This window comes from Jaculus jaculus, chromosome 9, assembly GCF_020740685.1.
Source record: "Jaculus jaculus isolate mJacJac1 chromosome 9, mJacJac1.mat.Y.cur, whole genome shotgun sequence".
Classification (NCBI taxonomy): domain Eukaryota; kingdom Metazoa; phylum Chordata; class Mammalia; order Rodentia; family Dipodidae; genus Jaculus; species Jaculus jaculus.
The window spans coordinates 119,345,005-119,361,610 of NC_059110.1; the positions used below are offsets into that span (position 1 = coordinate 119,345,005).

Consider the following 16,606-nt stretch of genomic DNA (forward strand, 5'->3'; position numbering starts at 1 on the left):
AGAACAGCGGTCCTTTGTATGTGGCCAATCACATGTAATTTATTGCAGGCCCTCCTGGCAGAGTGAAGTTGGGCTGTGTGGGGCATTAATTCTGTTTTCTTGTGTGTGGTGGTGGTGGTGGTGGGGGTGCTGGTTGGTGGAAGGAATAAGCGGGTGCTGCGGAGGGAAAGTGATTTTAGGATGAAGGTATTTTCATTTTAATTGGGTCTAATTACATTTGCCATTTAGGGGTTTGTGTGCGGGGGCCGGGGCTTGCCCTCCTCCGAAGAGAGCGGGGGCTTTGACGTCCTGGGAACACACCACACGCAGCCTTCAAAGCCTGATATTTACCCGGCTTTCCAGCAGGTTACGGATGAGAGAACGCGCATGCAGTTCTCCATCCGAAGGCCCAAGCTGCCTTCCTCCGAGACCCACCCGGAGGAGAGCCTGTACCGGAGGCTGGATGTGTCCGCCTGGCTCAACCACCTGAACGAGCTGGGCCAGGTGGAGGAGGAATACAGGCTGCGCCAGGTATGGCCGGGCTGCAGAACTGAGGGTGGTGACCCCGTCCCCACTGTTGGGTTCTGTCCCTTTTACGGATGAAGCCATCAAGGGCTGTGCTGAAAAGACAATCCCGGGCGGGTTTGGGGGAATCCCGTGTGGGCCTGCCTGGAGTCTGCGGTATTGAAATGCCCACATTTCCAAAAACCAGGGATTAAGCCATGACGTGAGAACCACACGTTTAATCGGAGCACCACCCCGGGGGGGCTTTGACATTGAAATGAGCCGGTTTGTGTCCGGTATGGGAATGCCGGGCCAGCGCTTTCCCCTTGTAAACATGTGCAAATTGCCAAGGGCCCCACAACACCCATCTCTGGGGACTTGGGGTTCTTTGAGCTGCGCTGTTTTCTATCTCTCCTCCCCTGCCCGACTTGTTCTGCTTCCTGCAGGCCATTTTCTTCGGAGGCATTGATGTGTCCATCCGGGGAGAGGTCTGGCCCTTTCTGCTGTGTTACTACAGCCACGAGTCCACGTCAGAGGAGCGTGAGGCGCTGAGGGTGCAGAAGCGGAAAGAGTATGAGGACATCCAGCAGAAGAGGTGCCCGCGCAGGGCGCCCCACTCACCAGCCGAGAGAATGGCTCCCGATTGGGCCCTGGCTCTTCGGAGAGTGGGTCTTCCAGGAGCCGGAGCCACTGGCAGGAGAAGGGCAATCACGACCCCATGTAGCCTTGGTGGGGGGTCTCAGGCTGGACCTCTCAGCCAACCACATGGCATGGGTTTTAGAATTCATTTTCAGTAGAGTTTTAAAAAATATACTTTATTTATTTATTTGATAGAGAAAGAGGCAGAGAGAGGGAGGGAGAGGATGGGCGCACTAGGGCCTCCAGCCACTGCAAACAAACTCCAGATACATGCGCCCCCCCCCTTGTGCATCTGGCTTATGTGGGTCCTGGGCAATCGAGCCTCAAACTTGGGTCCTTAGGCTTCACAGGCAAATGCCTCAACTGCTAAGCCATCTCTCCAGCCCCTATTTCAGTAGATTTTTAAATATATTTTATTTATGTATTTATTTGAGAGAGAGAAAGAGAGAGAGAAAACGGGCGTGCCTTCAGCCACTGCAAGTGAACTCCAGATGCTTGCACCCCCTCGTGCATCTGGCTCACGTGGGTCTTGAAGAATCGAACCAGGATCCTTTGGCTTTGCAGGCAAATGCCTTAACCACTAAGCCATCTCTCCAGCCCTCGTTTTCAGCAGATTTAACTGGGTGCTGACATTCCCTAGCTGCAGGCTGGGCTTGGAGCCCGATCTGGGGGTACAGAAAGGACCTCTGGGGCTGTACCCCTCAACCTGGACTTCACTACACAGAGGGCTGCACTCAGTTTTTCTGAGAAAAACTGGACCTGCCCGGCTGGGTTACTGTGGGGAAGGCCTTGGTGACCTCAGCCTTGCCCGTGGGAGCTGAGGGGCTGGCCAGGCCTAGCAGCTCAGTCCTCCTTCCTGGAGCGTGTGCGCTACAGCCCCTCACCCCGCACTGCGTGCTCCGCCACCGCCACTGTTGACCTCTGACCCCGGGCTGCACCATCTGCCCCTACCAGGCTCTCTATGACCCCCGAGGAGCACCGAGCCTTCTGGCGCACTGTGCAGTCCACCGTGGACAAAGACGTGGTTCGGACAGATCGGAGCAACCAGTTCTTCCGAGGGAAGGACAACCCAAATGTGGAAAGCATGAGGTACCCCACGGGTCGTGCCTCTTGCCCCGCAGCATTCCTTGAGGGCCCAGAGCAGGAACTTCACAGAAACCTCAGGTCATGTGACCTCAGTCCCACCGAGGGTGTCAGCAAAGTCCTCCGTCCCTGCCTGGCTTCCATCCACCCTGGGCGCCCTGCCCCCCCCCTCCGCCTCTCCCGTAATAAGGCCACATAGAGCTACAGGCTGCCATCTTTGACATTTTGTCACAGTCTCCAAATAATTGCACAAAATTAACAGCCCATAAAGATGTTCCTGCCAGCCCACCCTTTATCACAGGCAGTCGACCATTAAGAAAGTCAGGCCTTCATTGCTGCGCAATCCCAGCTCCGGGCTTGGAGCCTGGTGAGCACTGTTTATAGGACACGGGATGTTCTTTCAGTGCACAGCCAGACGCCGCTCTCCCTCTGAAACTCCGCTTCTCATGATTGTCCCACAGCTGTGGCACCTGCATTGGGAGCTGTGCCCTGACCCCAAGACCTGGCAGTCAGGGTCACCAGTCGTGGGGACAGCCGGGGTGGGATGGGTCATACCTGCCTCTGCTCACCTCCCCCTGCCCCTCGCACCTGCCCAGGAGGATTTTGCTGAACTACGCTGTCTACAACCCGGCCATTGGCTACTCCCAGGGTATGTCGGACCTCGTGGCGCCCATCCTGGCTGAGGTTCTGGATGAATCAGACACCTTCTGGTGCTTTGTGGGATTGATGCAGAACACCATCTTTGTCAGCTCTCCTCGGGATGAGGACATGGAGAGACAGCTGGTGAGGCGTGGGGTGTGTGTGTGGGGGGGTGTGGGGGTGTGTGTGTGCATGTGTGCTAGAGGCTGTGGAGAGAGTACATACCAACTCCTCTCACTGCCAGGGGTCTCAGTGGGGAAATGGAGCTGTCAGGAGTCCCCAGGCAGAAGAAAACCAGAATTCAGCCGCTGCAGGACATGGCCTCCCTGGAAGAGCTGACTAGCAGCCTGTGGAAGGTGCTTCCAAGGCTGCGGATGGCCTTCAGCCTGGGCCCCTTGCAGCTCCACGAGTCTGGGATGGGCAGGACCCGCCCTGGCTGGCCTTCTCCCTTGCGATGCAGATCAACGCAGTTCAGTTTCTCTGGCAGAGCAAGGGCAGAGGAAGTCCTCTCTGCCTGGCTCAAGTGTTTCTAGACTACAGGGTCCAACGCAGCCAGGGTGGTCGTGTGCCATGAGAATAGAAGGACTCCAGGTGCTACCCAAAGGGTCAACAGGCAGTTCTCTGCCCCTGCCTCAAGAGACAGCTGACATCCTGTGGGACCTAGCTGGCACCCTCCCGAAGGACCCACCCTACACAGAGCAGACAGCACTGAAGGGCTGGGGAGGGGGGACCCAGGAGGGGGGACCTGTTTGTTGCTTTCTGTACATGGCACCTGCGTGAGCCCAACCCCTGGATGTGGCCCCGAGTCTTGCACACAGCCTGGCCTGGAAGCTGTGAGCAGCCCAAGGCTGTCGCCACTGCACTCAGGTCTGGCCCAGGGCATCTCCGAGGCTCAGCTGGGCAGAGGGCTTCGGGAATGGCCTGCCTTGTTGGACCAGGCGTGTCTCGTGCATCAGTGGCAGAGCTGAGGTAGGCCAAGGAGCCTGCCCTGTTCGACGAACCACTGGGGCTGGGAATACCAACCTCAGCAAACAGAACGCGAGGGTGAGGCAGCTGGTTGGGGGAGGTCAGAGGCGCCCTGGCGGGGATGCAGACCGGGCAGTTCCGGGGAAGAAGAAACTGTCAGCTTCACTGTGGCCTTGATCTGCCATGGGCCACAGAGTGGAGACCCTGGCCAGTCAGGAAGGACCCTAGATTCGTTTCTGCCGGGCCATGCGACCCTAGCTGCTGTCTCCTGCGAGAACAATGGACTGCTTACACAGGAGCTGTGTTTAGGCTACAAGACGCCCCCCCCCCCACCACACACACAGTGATCTGGAGCCTCTGACCTTGCTTGGCAGCAGGCTGACCTCAGCCATCCACTCCAGCCCCTCCTTGTTCCCTGTCCCAGTGATGCCAGGTTTCCACGGCACCTGGGGAGGCAATTACAAGGTCTGACGCCATTCGCCCTGCCGCTCCGGCTGCACATGGCCCGTGACTCATTAGCTGCTGGGGATTGATTTCTAGCGTCAGTGAAATCAACCGACCCTGGGCTGCCAGAAATAGCCATCATGGAGTCCCACACAACCCTTGGGCACAGGAATCCAACGTCCCTTCCCAGCTCTGAATCAGCTGTAGGAGAAGATGGGTCATGGCGAGGTCGGGAGGGGCTTGAGCTGGGGGCCCATGGGTGACCCACTCCCCCTGCCTGGAGGGACGGGCACTGAAAACAGCCTCCGGGGGCTGGCTGTGGCCTGAGTGACTTTCCTGTGAGTCAACCTCCTTAGACATGCCCAGGGTATCAGGCTATGCCTTGCCAAGGGCCAAGCCACAGCCTCTGTGTAGAATAATCCCGAGTCTAGGATGAACTGGCAGACAGGTGTAAGACTGCAGCAGCAGCCAGACAGAGCTGGCGGCAGATGTGTGGTAGGCGGGAAGACTTGCTGCGTGTGCTTTAATGGGGTTGGGGATGTCCCGGGTCTTGGCCCTCCTGCCACGGCCCTGCTGACCACCCACCTATGCTCCCAGCTGTACCTGCGGGAGCTGCTCCGGCTGACGCAGCAACGCTTCCACCAGCACCTGGTCTCGCTGGGCGAGGACGGTCTACAGATGCTCTTCTGCCACCGCTGGCTTCTGCTCTGCTTCAAGCGGGAGTTCCCCGAGGCCGAGGCCCTGCGGATCTGGGAGGCCTGCTGGGCCCACTACCAGGTGAGGACGGTCACCATCCTGCATCTGGCCTCTGGCGACAGTAAGTGCCCGCGTCCTCCTAAGCCTCCCCTGGAGATGGCTCTTCTCCACACACCCTCCCGCCCACCTGCCACCAGTTTGCCAGCCCCCATGGCCAGCTTAAGCCCTCACCTCCTCCCACGGGACTGCAGTCGATGTGCATTTCCCACTGCCTGTGCTGCTGACTCCCGTGTCCCGGGGCTGAGCTCCCTCCTGTCACACCCAACCAGGGGCAGAGACACCGGCAGCCGGCCATGGCCGCCACACAGCAGCCCAAGACGCTGCGACGCACAAGCTGGGGCCCGCACCCCCCCACCCCCAGCCTGCCCCTTGGAGTTTCTGTGCCACCACAAGACCCAGGGCAGACCTTTTCCCTCCTGTAGCTTAGGGAGATGGCCCAGGGAGAACCCACGTGAGTGGCATGGGGATGTCTGCCTGCCATCCACCATGCTCAGCCTGTCCTCTGCCAACTCCCCCGTGAGCATCGCCCTGACTTTGTGTGTGCGAGCTGTGTGTGAGAAGAGAGAAAAGTCACTCTGAGCCTGTCGGCCTTTAGAAGAGTAGTGCCCTACACTCAGGAGGGTGAGACCCTCCGCACTGTTGCTGACCCTTCTGTCTCAGTGGCCCCCGCCCTTCCACTCCCTAGAAACTTGAGCTCACCGGACATTTCCGCCCTGAGTGGTGGAATGAGGGTGGAAGGACTTATGTCCGACCAGGGGTGGGAGGCATGGCAGAGCAGGTACCCCAGCTCTCTCCTTTCCGGCCCGGCTGAACACACTCAACCCGATCATTCAGGAGGGAGGACCGGCACTGGAAAGGGAAGCGCGGCGTGGATGGTCCGGAGCGCTGCTCACACGAGTACACGCACCGCACGGGCACGCCGCGCCTTGCTTTTTCCCCAACAGTATATCCGATGGCCTCATTACATTATGTCACATGATGATCTTCACCACTGCCCAGTCTGTCTATGTCCCAGGCTCCACAGAATCCAGAGGAGATGACAGCCAACTCGTGGCTCCCCACTCTCTCAGCTCATCAGCTGATACCTTGCTTAAAGCCCACAAAGCAAGCTGGCATTGCTTTCAGACTTCCAACTCGGTGGGCCCATCTGGGGCCTTTCCCTGCTCAGCTGAGGATGAGGCAGGAACAATGAATCAGAGATGAGCTTTAAGGTGGAGGGAGGGCTCCTGACAAGTGAGGTCTTTAGCGTCATCGTCTGGTGACCACTGAGGGTAAGGCTTCATTGTCTCTCTGTGTGCCGTAGAGCTGGCGGCCCTGTGCCCTGTCCTGGGAGCTGGGGTGTGCCCTGAGCCCTGGTCCAGCCCCTGTAGCTTGTGTCTCTCCTTCCCTCCCAACTTCCCATAGCACTCACACCAGCAAGTCTCTAGGAAAAGAAGGATCTTCCTGAGCCAAACAGGAGCACTTGTGATGAGTTGCAGGAAGAGGATTGGCAGCTGAGGGGAGGTGGTACCTCCAGGACAGGCTAACGCTGGGCTGCTCAGTACTATAGCCTGTGCCTTCATCCAGCCCTCTGCTGGACTGGCTGGAGGATCACTGTCAGGAGACCAAGCAGCAGCTTTCTGGTGCAGCCATCCTTAGTCTTCCTACAGGAGCCACTGTGTGCCTGGGACCCAGCACCTGCCTTCAGGCATCCAGACAGAGGGGCATGTGGGCTGCCCAGGCCGCACGGCCAGGTGGTGTTAAAGGACAGGAGAGCCTCTATGGGTGACCGAGAAGTGGGTGAGGAGCACCGAGAGGTGGTTGCCCTCCCTGGGTGCTCCAGAGAGCCACCTGGTTATGATCCATTTCCCATGTGTTCAGGGCCGGGCCATAGCACCGGGGTGTGGGTTCAAGAGGCTCCACTGAAATAGGACAGGCCACCAAAGCTCGGCCATCGGAAGTTTTTCCTTGCCGGCATATTCTACAACCTGCGGGGTGAAGCTCTGGCCTAGCCCTCTGTAGACACAGACCTCGGCATCCGGTTTGGAGCTGGCAGGGTTCCTCTGAGTGTCCTGTCTCCCCACAGACAGACTACTTCCACCTGTTCATCTGTGTGGCCATTGTGGCCATCTATGGGGATGATGTCATCGAGCAGCAGCTGGCCACAGACCAGATGCTCCTGCACTTTGGAAAGCTGGCCATGCACATGAATGGGGAGCTGGTGCTCAGGAAGGTAGGTGCTGCCCCTGGCTTGGCCTCGAGACCCCACTCTGTTCATAGGCCCTGCCCATGCTGTAGAGTTCCACCCCTGCACATGACCCCCTTGAATTTCAGCCGCCTCCCTTTTCCAGACCCTAATTCCAGCTCTCTGGTGGCCCATGGTGCAGGTAGTTAGAGGTTCCTGGGCCAATAGCTCCATACTGCACAGGGCTTCCAGACAGACCCTGAAGGGGCTAAAGATGGCTCCGTGGGAGCAGGGGCAAAGGGCTGGTGTCTCCTGGTGGCCCAAAGGGGATGAGTCTGGGCCAAAGAGGCCCTACACAGGGATGGGCTGGGCTCAGCTGGCTGGGCAGGCAGTGCCACCCGGCTCTGCTCACCCTCAGGTGGGCCCATTGGGAAGCTTTGCACCTTAAGTCACTCACGGGCTTCTTGAATCCTTCTCAGCAGACTGCAGAGACCCAAGGCCGCTGGACTAAGTCTATGGGCAGAGCTTTTGCAACATGGCCCTTCCACCATGTGCATGGCCCTTAGCCTATTTGCCTAGAGCCTGGCTGCCCCCTTACCGTGTCCTCCCATGGGCACCCAGGTGGTCCGGCTGTCCCCTTACCCTGTCCTCCCATGGGCACCCAGGTGGTCTAGCTGCCCCCTTACCCTGTCCTCCTATGGGCACCCAGGTGGTCTGGCTGCCCCCTTACCCTGTCCTCCCATGGGCACCCAGGTGGTCTGGCTGCCCCCTTACCGTGTCCTCCCCATGGGCTTCCAGACAGTCTGACTGCGTCCTTGTCCTGTCCTCCCCGCAGGCCAGGAGTCTGCTGTACCAGTTCCGTCTTCTGCCGCGGATCCCCTGTAGTCTTCACGACCTGTGCAAGCTGTGTGGGACGGGCATGTGGGACAGTGGGTACATGCCCGCTGTGGAGTGTGCTGGCCACCATCCAGACTCAGAGAGCTGTCCCTATGGGGGCACATTGGAGGCGCCTTCACCCAAGCCCTCAAGAGAAGGCAAGAAGGGCCCCAAGACGCCACGGGAGGGCTTTGGCTTTCGTAGATAGGAGAGTCTCTGCCCTGATGGAGGGGCGCGGGGACCGACGGGAGGTCCTGGACATGTGGGAAGGGTGTGGAAGGGGTTGGAAGGAAGAAGCAAGCAAATGCCTCTGGCGAATGTGAAGAGAGCTTTGTCATGACTGTGAAAATCAGAGTGCAGAAGTGACAGAAGGTGGCAGCCACTCCTGAAAAGCTAACACAAGATGCCTGGGTGCAGGCTGTGGCCCTCAAGCCAACGGGCGGGCTTGAGGATTTCTGCACGGTTCAGCCAGGCAGTAGGCAAGGTAGGGACTCAAAAAGTCCTCGTACAGCCACCAGCATGGGGGTCTGGAAGGATGCAGGGCCGAACGTCCTGTCTGGGCCCAGAGACGCCCCCCGAAACAACACACTTCCTCAGCAGACGGCATGCTTTCTGAGCCAAGCACACGTCCTCAGCTTCCAAAGCACAGCTGTAGAACTGGTGTGAAGACATCTGGAGAAAAAACAAGCTCAGCTGACTGACTCCAGAGCAGGCGTGCAGAGGTGGCTTCCCGCACTCTCTGTGTCAACACCTTTGCCCTGCTGTGGGAAGAACGTGCCCACCCTGAGCCAGAGCTGCTGGCTGGCGGACAAGTGTCAGGTGCCCGTGGGTGTCTGCAGTCACCTCATCAAGTACAATAGCTTACTGGGCCCTGCATGTGCAACTATAAGGTTCTCAGAGGAGAATCTGCTTGGTCCTGGGGCAGTGTATTAACTGCCCAGACAAGGCAGAAAGCACCTGGAAGTGCCAGGCAGGGGCTCCCGCCTCTCTGCGAGGCCCAGGCTCCTGCTGGGTCCATTGGCTTTGTGTTCATCAGTGACTTGGGGGACCGGGCAGCTCTCGGGCTCTCTGCCTCTTCAGAGGGACCAGATCTTCTAGCACTGTATCCCCAAAGGCTGAAGACCAGCTGCCTCTTCAGGACTGAGGATGGACAGACAGACAAGGGCTTGTCTCATAACCTGTCTCATGAGAGCTCCCAGCCAGTGCGTGGAAAGACAGTGGGAGCAAGGAGCCTTGATTTCCTGCCAAGGGCAGATTGAGGGCTATTTTCATTGAAGTGTGGCACTGCAGGACAGTGCCAGGCTTAAAAAGTGTTCATCAGCAGAAAAGGGGGGGGGAGGGTCTCTCACCAGCCATCTCCCTTCTCAGCTTCCCTTTCCCTATAAGGCCCTCTCTCTGCAGGAACTCACGAGGATATTGGACCCTCTATTCAAGAGCCCGTTTCATGGGTCCTTCCTGGTGGCCTGTTGGCATCCAAATATCAGGGTACAGGCCAATGTGGTTCAGCAATAGGACCCTAGGGGGAGGCTTGTCATCCACCTTGCTTTCTGTGCGGGCTCGTTCCCTGGGTAAGTGGCTGGAACTAAGCAGGCCCGTCTTTTGCCCTGACTCCCCTCTGCCAGCCAGAGCCACACACAGGCATGCCAATTGACCATTGCCATAGTAACGCTACGCAGGGGCGAATCCCAGTGGTCTAGAACCAGGCACATCCCAGCTAGCATGTGGGCCCGTGGGTCAGCAGCCCAGGATTGGCTGTTCTGGTCTTGGATGGGCTTGCTCACTTCAGCGCTGACTGACCCCGAAGTCCCAGGGGAGTACTGAGGGCACAAGGGTGAGGTGTATTGTTGATCTGTGGTTCTCAGGTCCTCCTGGTAAGAGGTGCGGAGGCGAAAGGGGGCAGGTGCCTTTCTGAGCTTTGATGGGCATGACGCCTCCCAGCTACCCTGTGGGCAAGGCAGGTCAAGTGGCTGGACTCAGCTTCCAGTGGTGGGAAAGTGACTTCCTCCTACTCAGGTCCTGTCTGCATAGTCATGTGGCAGAAGCCAGGGGGTTTGGATCATTTTCCCAAGACGTCTTGGTCTGGCTCGTACCCTCCCAGGGAGGAAGGGCCAGCTCTGCCCTCACTCCCGTCAAGATCACACCCCTATCTGCTGCAGCCCAACTCCTGAGCCCTGCACTGCTCTATGGGGGGCGGGGGGGGAGCAGAAGGAGCAGGTCTGGGGAGGCTCACCAGGGGAAGGCCTTCCTCACTCTGGGTCACCATGTCCCGCAGTCTCCCTCACTGCTCTTCAAGTCCCGACCTGACTGACCAGCTGCCACCTCGCGCCAGGTGTCCCCACCCTGCCCATGGACTGTCAGGGCCCTTATGTCACCTGCAGCGTCACGCCAGCTGGAGACTCTGAAGCTAGATCTGGGTGTGCAGCGCTGTGGAGAGGTGGAGAGGCCCGCCCCTGCATAGCAACCTTAATCTGGATGCAATTAGAGGAAACCAGCCAAAAAACCCTGCGGCAGCTGTTACCCCAGGATTCTTCCCAGCCAGCAAAAGGCATTAGGGTGATAATTCAGTATTAGACTTCGAGCCTTCCCACCGCCAAGACGTGCAAATCACGGGTAATCAGCCCTCACACCGTTCTCGGCCACACTGCTTATTTAACCCATTTTTTAAAATGACACTTAATGTTATTGGCCAGCGCGTGCGTGTGCACGCATACTTAAAAGTTAGCTCTGCCGCTAATGTCTGCATTGACATCACTGACTGATGTCCCAGGTCTCTGGGAGGGACGGCGCCTTTGCTGTATGCATGCTGGCACTTATGGGCAGCAGGTGAGATGCGATGCCCACTGCCTCTGGCTCACCAGCTAGGGAGGAACGATGCGGAGGGTCGGCAGGGGCTAGCGAGACATGATGCTAGGGTTGGAGTAGGGGTGGCAGCTCCTCCAACCAGGACAGAAGGTGTCTTCACTGGGCACAGAGGGGACGCCTCTCCCATCAGGAGGCCTGGCTACTTCTGCCAAGGAGGCTGAAGTCCAGTGGGGGCATCCTTGGGCTGGGCTGTCTGCAGACAGCAGTGCATGGCCCCTGACCTGCCAGGGTCAGGGAAGAGGGAGGTTTAAATCCAGGAGCAGAGAATGTTGACCTTGTCCTTTGACCCTTCCCTGACAGCCTGTGTGAGGCCTGCTGGACCGCAGGGGGACATGGTGTCTAAATGAGGGTCCCCTGGGATTGGGGCCTTTGATAGGTGGCCCTGGGCACAAGGGGTGGTGGCAACAGGGAAGTGGGATGAGGACTACAGTCTGGGTTGGGGGGATCAGTTTTTTTTTTATCCGTTCGCAGTGCTAGGGATGGAACCAAGGGCCTTTGCCCACACTAGGCAAGTGCTCTACCACTGAGCTACATCCCCAGCCCCTGGTCTGATTGTTTGGAAACATTAACTCAGGTGGGGGCCAGCCCCCACAGCGACAGGAACCCATATGTGGCTGCCTGCATGTCGGCACCCTACAATGGCCTGGCAGAGGGCAGGGGACACCCAGGAGGACAGCCCTGCCTCGAGGGAAGGAGCGTGAACAGAATCCCCTGGGAAAACGCACACGGACATGGCATGGGCTGGGTCAGAGTCAGGCCAGGCCCTGCCACCCGGTGGAGCCACAGGAAGGGCACGGAGGAGCTGGGCTGAGGCTGGGCCTGCCCTGCCCTGGAGTCCCTGGAGAGCCATGAAAACCCGAGGGAGTCTGCTGTTCTTGTGTTTCCAACCAGGCTGCGCTGTCGAGCTGGGTCATCCTGGGTAGAGGGAACCATCCAGACCTAAGCCAGTGTTGCCCAGAGCGTCCCCTGGGTGATAAGCCCTCGAAGCCTCGATTTCCCATCTGTAAAGGGGGAGCAAGGGCTTGCCTGACTGCAATGAGGAGGATCCGCCATGGCCCTGGGACCTCACCTGCCACTCAGGGACGAGCCGCTGGCCTTAGCCTTCTGCAGCAGCGGCCGCAAGGGGCCGTTGTGTGCTCAGCCGGCTTGGACTCAGCAAACCCATTCCTCCCCCCTCCGCACACCCACCTCGCTGCGCGTCCTCCGCGGACGGCCAACCTCTCTGTGCCTCCTTTGCAAAGTTCACTCCATGCTGCCCACTCCTGCCCTGAAGAAAAATGAGCCTGGCCCATGCGTGCTTGGGTGGGTGTGCAAATCTCTTCCACAGATGGTCTCAGCCCTCAGCTGTGACGATCTCTGGGCTGAGGACTCTGGGGCCCCTGCAGACACCTGCCGCCACCTGGCCTTTAAATACACCGTGTTCAGTTTCCAGGCAGGAAGGCGCATTTCAACTCGCATGAGCAATCAACTCTCATGACCTTCTCTTCTCCAGCACTCTGGGCATTAGGAGTACAGTTTTTTAGGGAAAAGTTTTCATGAAATTTCTATTACTGGGAGATGACTGCTGTCTACGGTGTGTGATTTGTTCTGCTTTTTTTGTTGTTGTTGTTGTTTGTTTTAACCCAATCAGGGTTAGGACTTGTCATCATGACCCCTGTTAGCCGCTGCTCTCATGAATTCCACACTAAATAAAATTGTATTGCAACAAGCGTATTGGTGCCTCTGTGGAAGGGCTGGTGGGATTTGCCAGGTCAGACCAAAGGTGGGTTCTAAAGCTAGGCACTGAGGCCCCGTGGAAGAGTCTGGAGGCTCCTGGCTCCCCGGCTGTCTGGAGATAGGGGAGGGAAGACTCTGGGGTCTGAGCTGCGTGATGGGCCAGGAGGGCTGGCCAGTAGTCCCTCCTCTGAGAAGACTGTCTGAGGGTGGCGGGTGGACAGCCAGGGAGCAGGGCTGCTCTGGGCCCGGCGGCAGAGAGAGGTGGGCCTGCAGCTTGATTGGACTTTCCAGCCCCAGTTTTAGGCAAAGCCTGGGTCTGGCCTGTGTGAACTTCCTTAGGTTGGCAGATGGTGCATTAAGTTTGGCCCTGGGTGGACAGTGGAGGGGAAGTCCAGGCATTGCTGCTGGAGACTTGCTGCTCTGCCGGGGCTGGGTGCTGGCTACAGGAGCACACACCCCAGGGTGATGGGAGGGCGTGCAACGGTCTGCAGTCTGTGGGAGCTTCAGAAATAGAGGGTGTGGGAACCCCAGCCCCTACTTGGAGCACCCTTTGGTACTACGGGGTGCTTCCGCTTGACCTGTTTGAATCTTTGAGTCCCTTTCCCAGGGCGTGGGATAAGTGTGGGTCTCTGGGGAGTGGACTGTGAGGATCCTGTGATAGGAAGGGTCCTTCTTACTCTCCACATTCATGCCCAGCATGCTTCTGTGAGGCTGGGCAGGTGCCAGGCCAGGCATTTGCCACCATGTACAGCTGATGGCTCCAAAAGAAACCTCTGTCCACTTGGGAGTGGGCAGGGCTGCTGCCCAGCCTGCCTGAAAGCTTCACCTCTCTCACCATGGAGTGTGGCTCAGTCATAAACCATGGCCAAGGGGACAGAGGAGTCCGGGCGGACGCGTGGTGTCAACCCTCATAGCCCCGACCTCCAGGGCGCAGCCTGTGGTTGTACAGAAGGTGCCACAGCTGAGGAAAGGAGCAGGTTGTCTCCAGGAAGGGCTGATCTACCTCTGCGGGGCAGTTCAGCGGGGAGGACAAGGCCTGTGATGACCCCCACCCTGGGTTGCAGATTGGACCACCCTGGCCCAGGAGGAAGTTCTGGCTACAGTGGCCATGAACGCACCACAGAGAAGCAGGGCCCAGCATGTGGGGTTCTTCAGGGTCTGGGGTACATGTCCTATGCCTTGAAAACTCTGAAAAGGGCAAGATCCCCGAGGCTTCAGCTGGACAAACCGTGAACGTCCTGTTTCTGCAAGGCCTTGGATCCTGCTTCCTACAGAGATGTAACCCTGACTCTAAAACCCCCCAGAGAGCAGACATGCCCCACTCCTTCTTCCTCTTGCTGCAACTCTATCCAGTCTGAGCCCATCAGACCAGTCCAGTCCTGACTGTGACTGGTATTCTCCTTCTCCATCCCACTCTGGACATGCCCTGAACCGAGGGCTGGAGGACCCTTACAGAACACTGGAAGCTCCAGACCCCAAACTGTCACTGAGTCACCCTTTCTTCGAGCCCAGAGCTTGAGAGGTCAGTCACGGTCCCTTCCTTGTCTAGACTTTGGTACCAGGTGTACCGCACCTGTGCCCTAACCTGTCGGGGAGGGAGTCTCACCATATCGCCTCATAACCTGGAGCCACTCAGACGCTCGGCATGGCAGGAAACACCTACTGCTGGCTTGGTGGGGACATTCAGATTCTTGTCATCCTCACATTTCAGAAGGGACGGCTGGCCTCCCACATTCTACCCCCTGTGTCCTTCCTACTCTCCCTCAGGATAGTGGCCTGCTCTCTGGACTCCTGGATGAAGACCATGTAACTTGGTCAGCAGATGTCCAGATACCATTTGGTCTTCAACACTCAACAGAGGGGCCGCTTTGCATCAGAGAGGATGACAGTGTTCTGAAGTGAAAGAAGCAAAGGCACAGAGTCCCCACAGGGGCACAACATCTGGTGCCGACAGAAATAGAACAGGCTGTGGTCTCCACCACCACAAAACAGGAGTGTCCACTGAGCCCACACACAACCTTGTGAGGAGGTTCATTCATTCTTGGGTTTGGTGGAAACAAATGTAATAGAAAAAGAGAGATGGCTAAGCAGTTGAGGCAATTGCTTGCAAAGCCTAAAGACCCGGGTTCGATTCCCCAGTTCCCACATAAGCCAGATGCACAAGATGGCATGCATCTGGAGTTTATTTGCAGTAGCTGGAGGCCCTGTCATGCCCATTTTCTCCCTCTCTCCTTCTTTCTCTTTGTCTCTCCAATAAATTAAAAAAAATTTTTTTTAAATTTTTATTTATTTATTTACTTGAGAGTGACAGACACAGAGAGAAAGACAGATAGAGGGAGAGAGAGAGAATGGGCACGCCAGGGCTTCCAGCCTCTGCAAAAGAACTTCAGACGTGTGTGCCCCCTTGTGCATCTGGCTAACGTGGGACCTGGGGAACTGAGCCTCGAACCGGGGTCCTTAGGCTTCACAGGCAAGCGCTTAACCGCTAAGCCATCTCTCCAGCCCAATTTTAAAAAATTTTTAAGAAGAAAAAGACCCTGATAGTCCTCAAGGCTGCCAGGCGATGGAGAGTGAGCACATGGCCAGAGCCAGGCCTTCCGGAGGAGCAGGAGGCCAGAGCTCTCGGTAGCTTGCTGGACAACTGTGGCCAGCACATGGACACTGTCTACAGGGGGCAGCCAAGGATGAGAGCAGCTTAATAATGGAAATGATGCCAGAGGACAAAGGGCAGACTTATTTAAAATGAAGGCTAATGGCTAGAGAGATGGCTTAATGGCTAAGGCGCTTGCTTGGAAAGCCAAAGGACCCAGGTCCAATGCCCCAGTACCCACGTGACACCAGATGCATGATGTGGCACATGCATCTAGAGTTTGTTCACACTGGCAAGAGGCCCTGGTGCACCTATTCTCATTATCTATCTACGTATCTATCTGTCTCTTTCTGTCGCTATCTCAAATAAATAAAAAATATATTTTTTAAAAATAAAACGAGGGCTAGAGAGATGGCCTAGCAGTTAAGGCACTTGCCTACAAAGCCAAAGGACCCAGATTCAATTCCCCAGTACTCACATAAAGGCAGATGCACAAGATGGTGTATGCATCCAGAGTTTGTTTGCAGTGGCTATAGACCCTGACATGCCCATTCTCTCTCCATCTGCCCCCTCATCTCTTTCTCTCTCAAATAACTAAATATTTTTTTAAATTTTATTTATGAGAGAAAGAACTGGTGCAGCAGAGCCTTAGCTACTGCAACCGAGCTCCAGACACAGGCACCGTCTTGTGCGCAAGTGTGGCTTTGTGTGGATATATGCCCTGTGCACATGCGTCACCTTGTGCATCTGGCTTACATAGATTTTGGGGATCCAAGCCTGGGTCCTTAGTCATTGCAGGCAAGCTCCTTAACTGCTAAACCATCTCTCCAGTCCTAAATAAAATATTTTAAAAATAAATAAGTAAATAAAATGAGTGGCTGGGAATGATGGCACGTGCCTTTATTCCTAGCACTCAGGAGGCAGAGGTGGGAGGATTGCCGTGAGTTCAAAGCCATCCTGAGACTCCATAGTGAATTTCAGGTCAGCCTGAGCTACAGCAAGACCCTACCTAGGAAAAACCAAAATAATAGTAATAATAATAAGTAAAATAAAATGATGGCTCAGCCAGGCATGGTAGTGCATGCCTTTAATCTTAGCACTCAGGAAGCAGAGGTAGGAGGATCACTATGAGTTTGAGGCCAGCCTGGATTACAGAGTGAGTTCCAGGTTAGCCTGGACTAGAGTGAGACTCTACTTAAAAAAAAAAAAAAATCCTCAAACAGACAGACAAGTAAAATGCAGGCTAGAGGGGCATCAGTGCTGCGGAAGGTTCATAGTTAATGGAGGGAGCACCCTCTTGCCACCCACCCTTGCTTTTCTGAAAGGGAGGCCTGGACAAAAATACTACAGGTGAGGCTGGGGGGATGGCTTAGTGGTTAAAACATTTG

The 16,606-nt window shown here is 56.7% G+C and overlaps 1 protein-coding gene across 6 annotated transcripts in view; it reads left to right on the forward strand.

Moving 5' to 3' along the window:
• The window catches only part of Tbc1d16 (TBC1 domain family member 16), a 137,059-nt gene extending 124,438 nt beyond the window's left edge, over nucleotides 1-12,621 (forward strand). For 3 of the 6 annotated variants that reach the window (XM_045157964.1, XM_045157960.1, XM_045157962.1), the window contains 7 exons: nucleotides 343-510; nucleotides 930-1,078; nucleotides 2,077-2,211; nucleotides 2,802-2,988; nucleotides 4,852-5,031; nucleotides 7,076-7,222; nucleotides 8,010-12,621. In XM_045157964.1, the coding sequence (XP_045013899.1) occupies nucleotides 343-510; nucleotides 930-1,078; nucleotides 2,077-2,211; nucleotides 2,802-2,988; nucleotides 4,852-5,031; nucleotides 7,076-7,222; nucleotides 8,010-8,258 (1,215 nt within the window). In that variant the 3' untranslated portion in view covers nucleotides 8,259-12,621. Of the gene's footprint in view, nucleotides 1-342; nucleotides 511-929; nucleotides 1,079-2,076; nucleotides 2,212-2,801; nucleotides 2,989-4,851; nucleotides 5,072-7,075; nucleotides 7,223-8,009 lie in introns of all 6 variants that reach the window. The other 3 variants (XM_045157961.1, XM_045157963.1, XR_006638880.1) reach the window with 2 other exon arrangements.
• The last annotated feature ends 3,985 nt before the right edge of the window (nucleotides 12,622-16,606 follow it).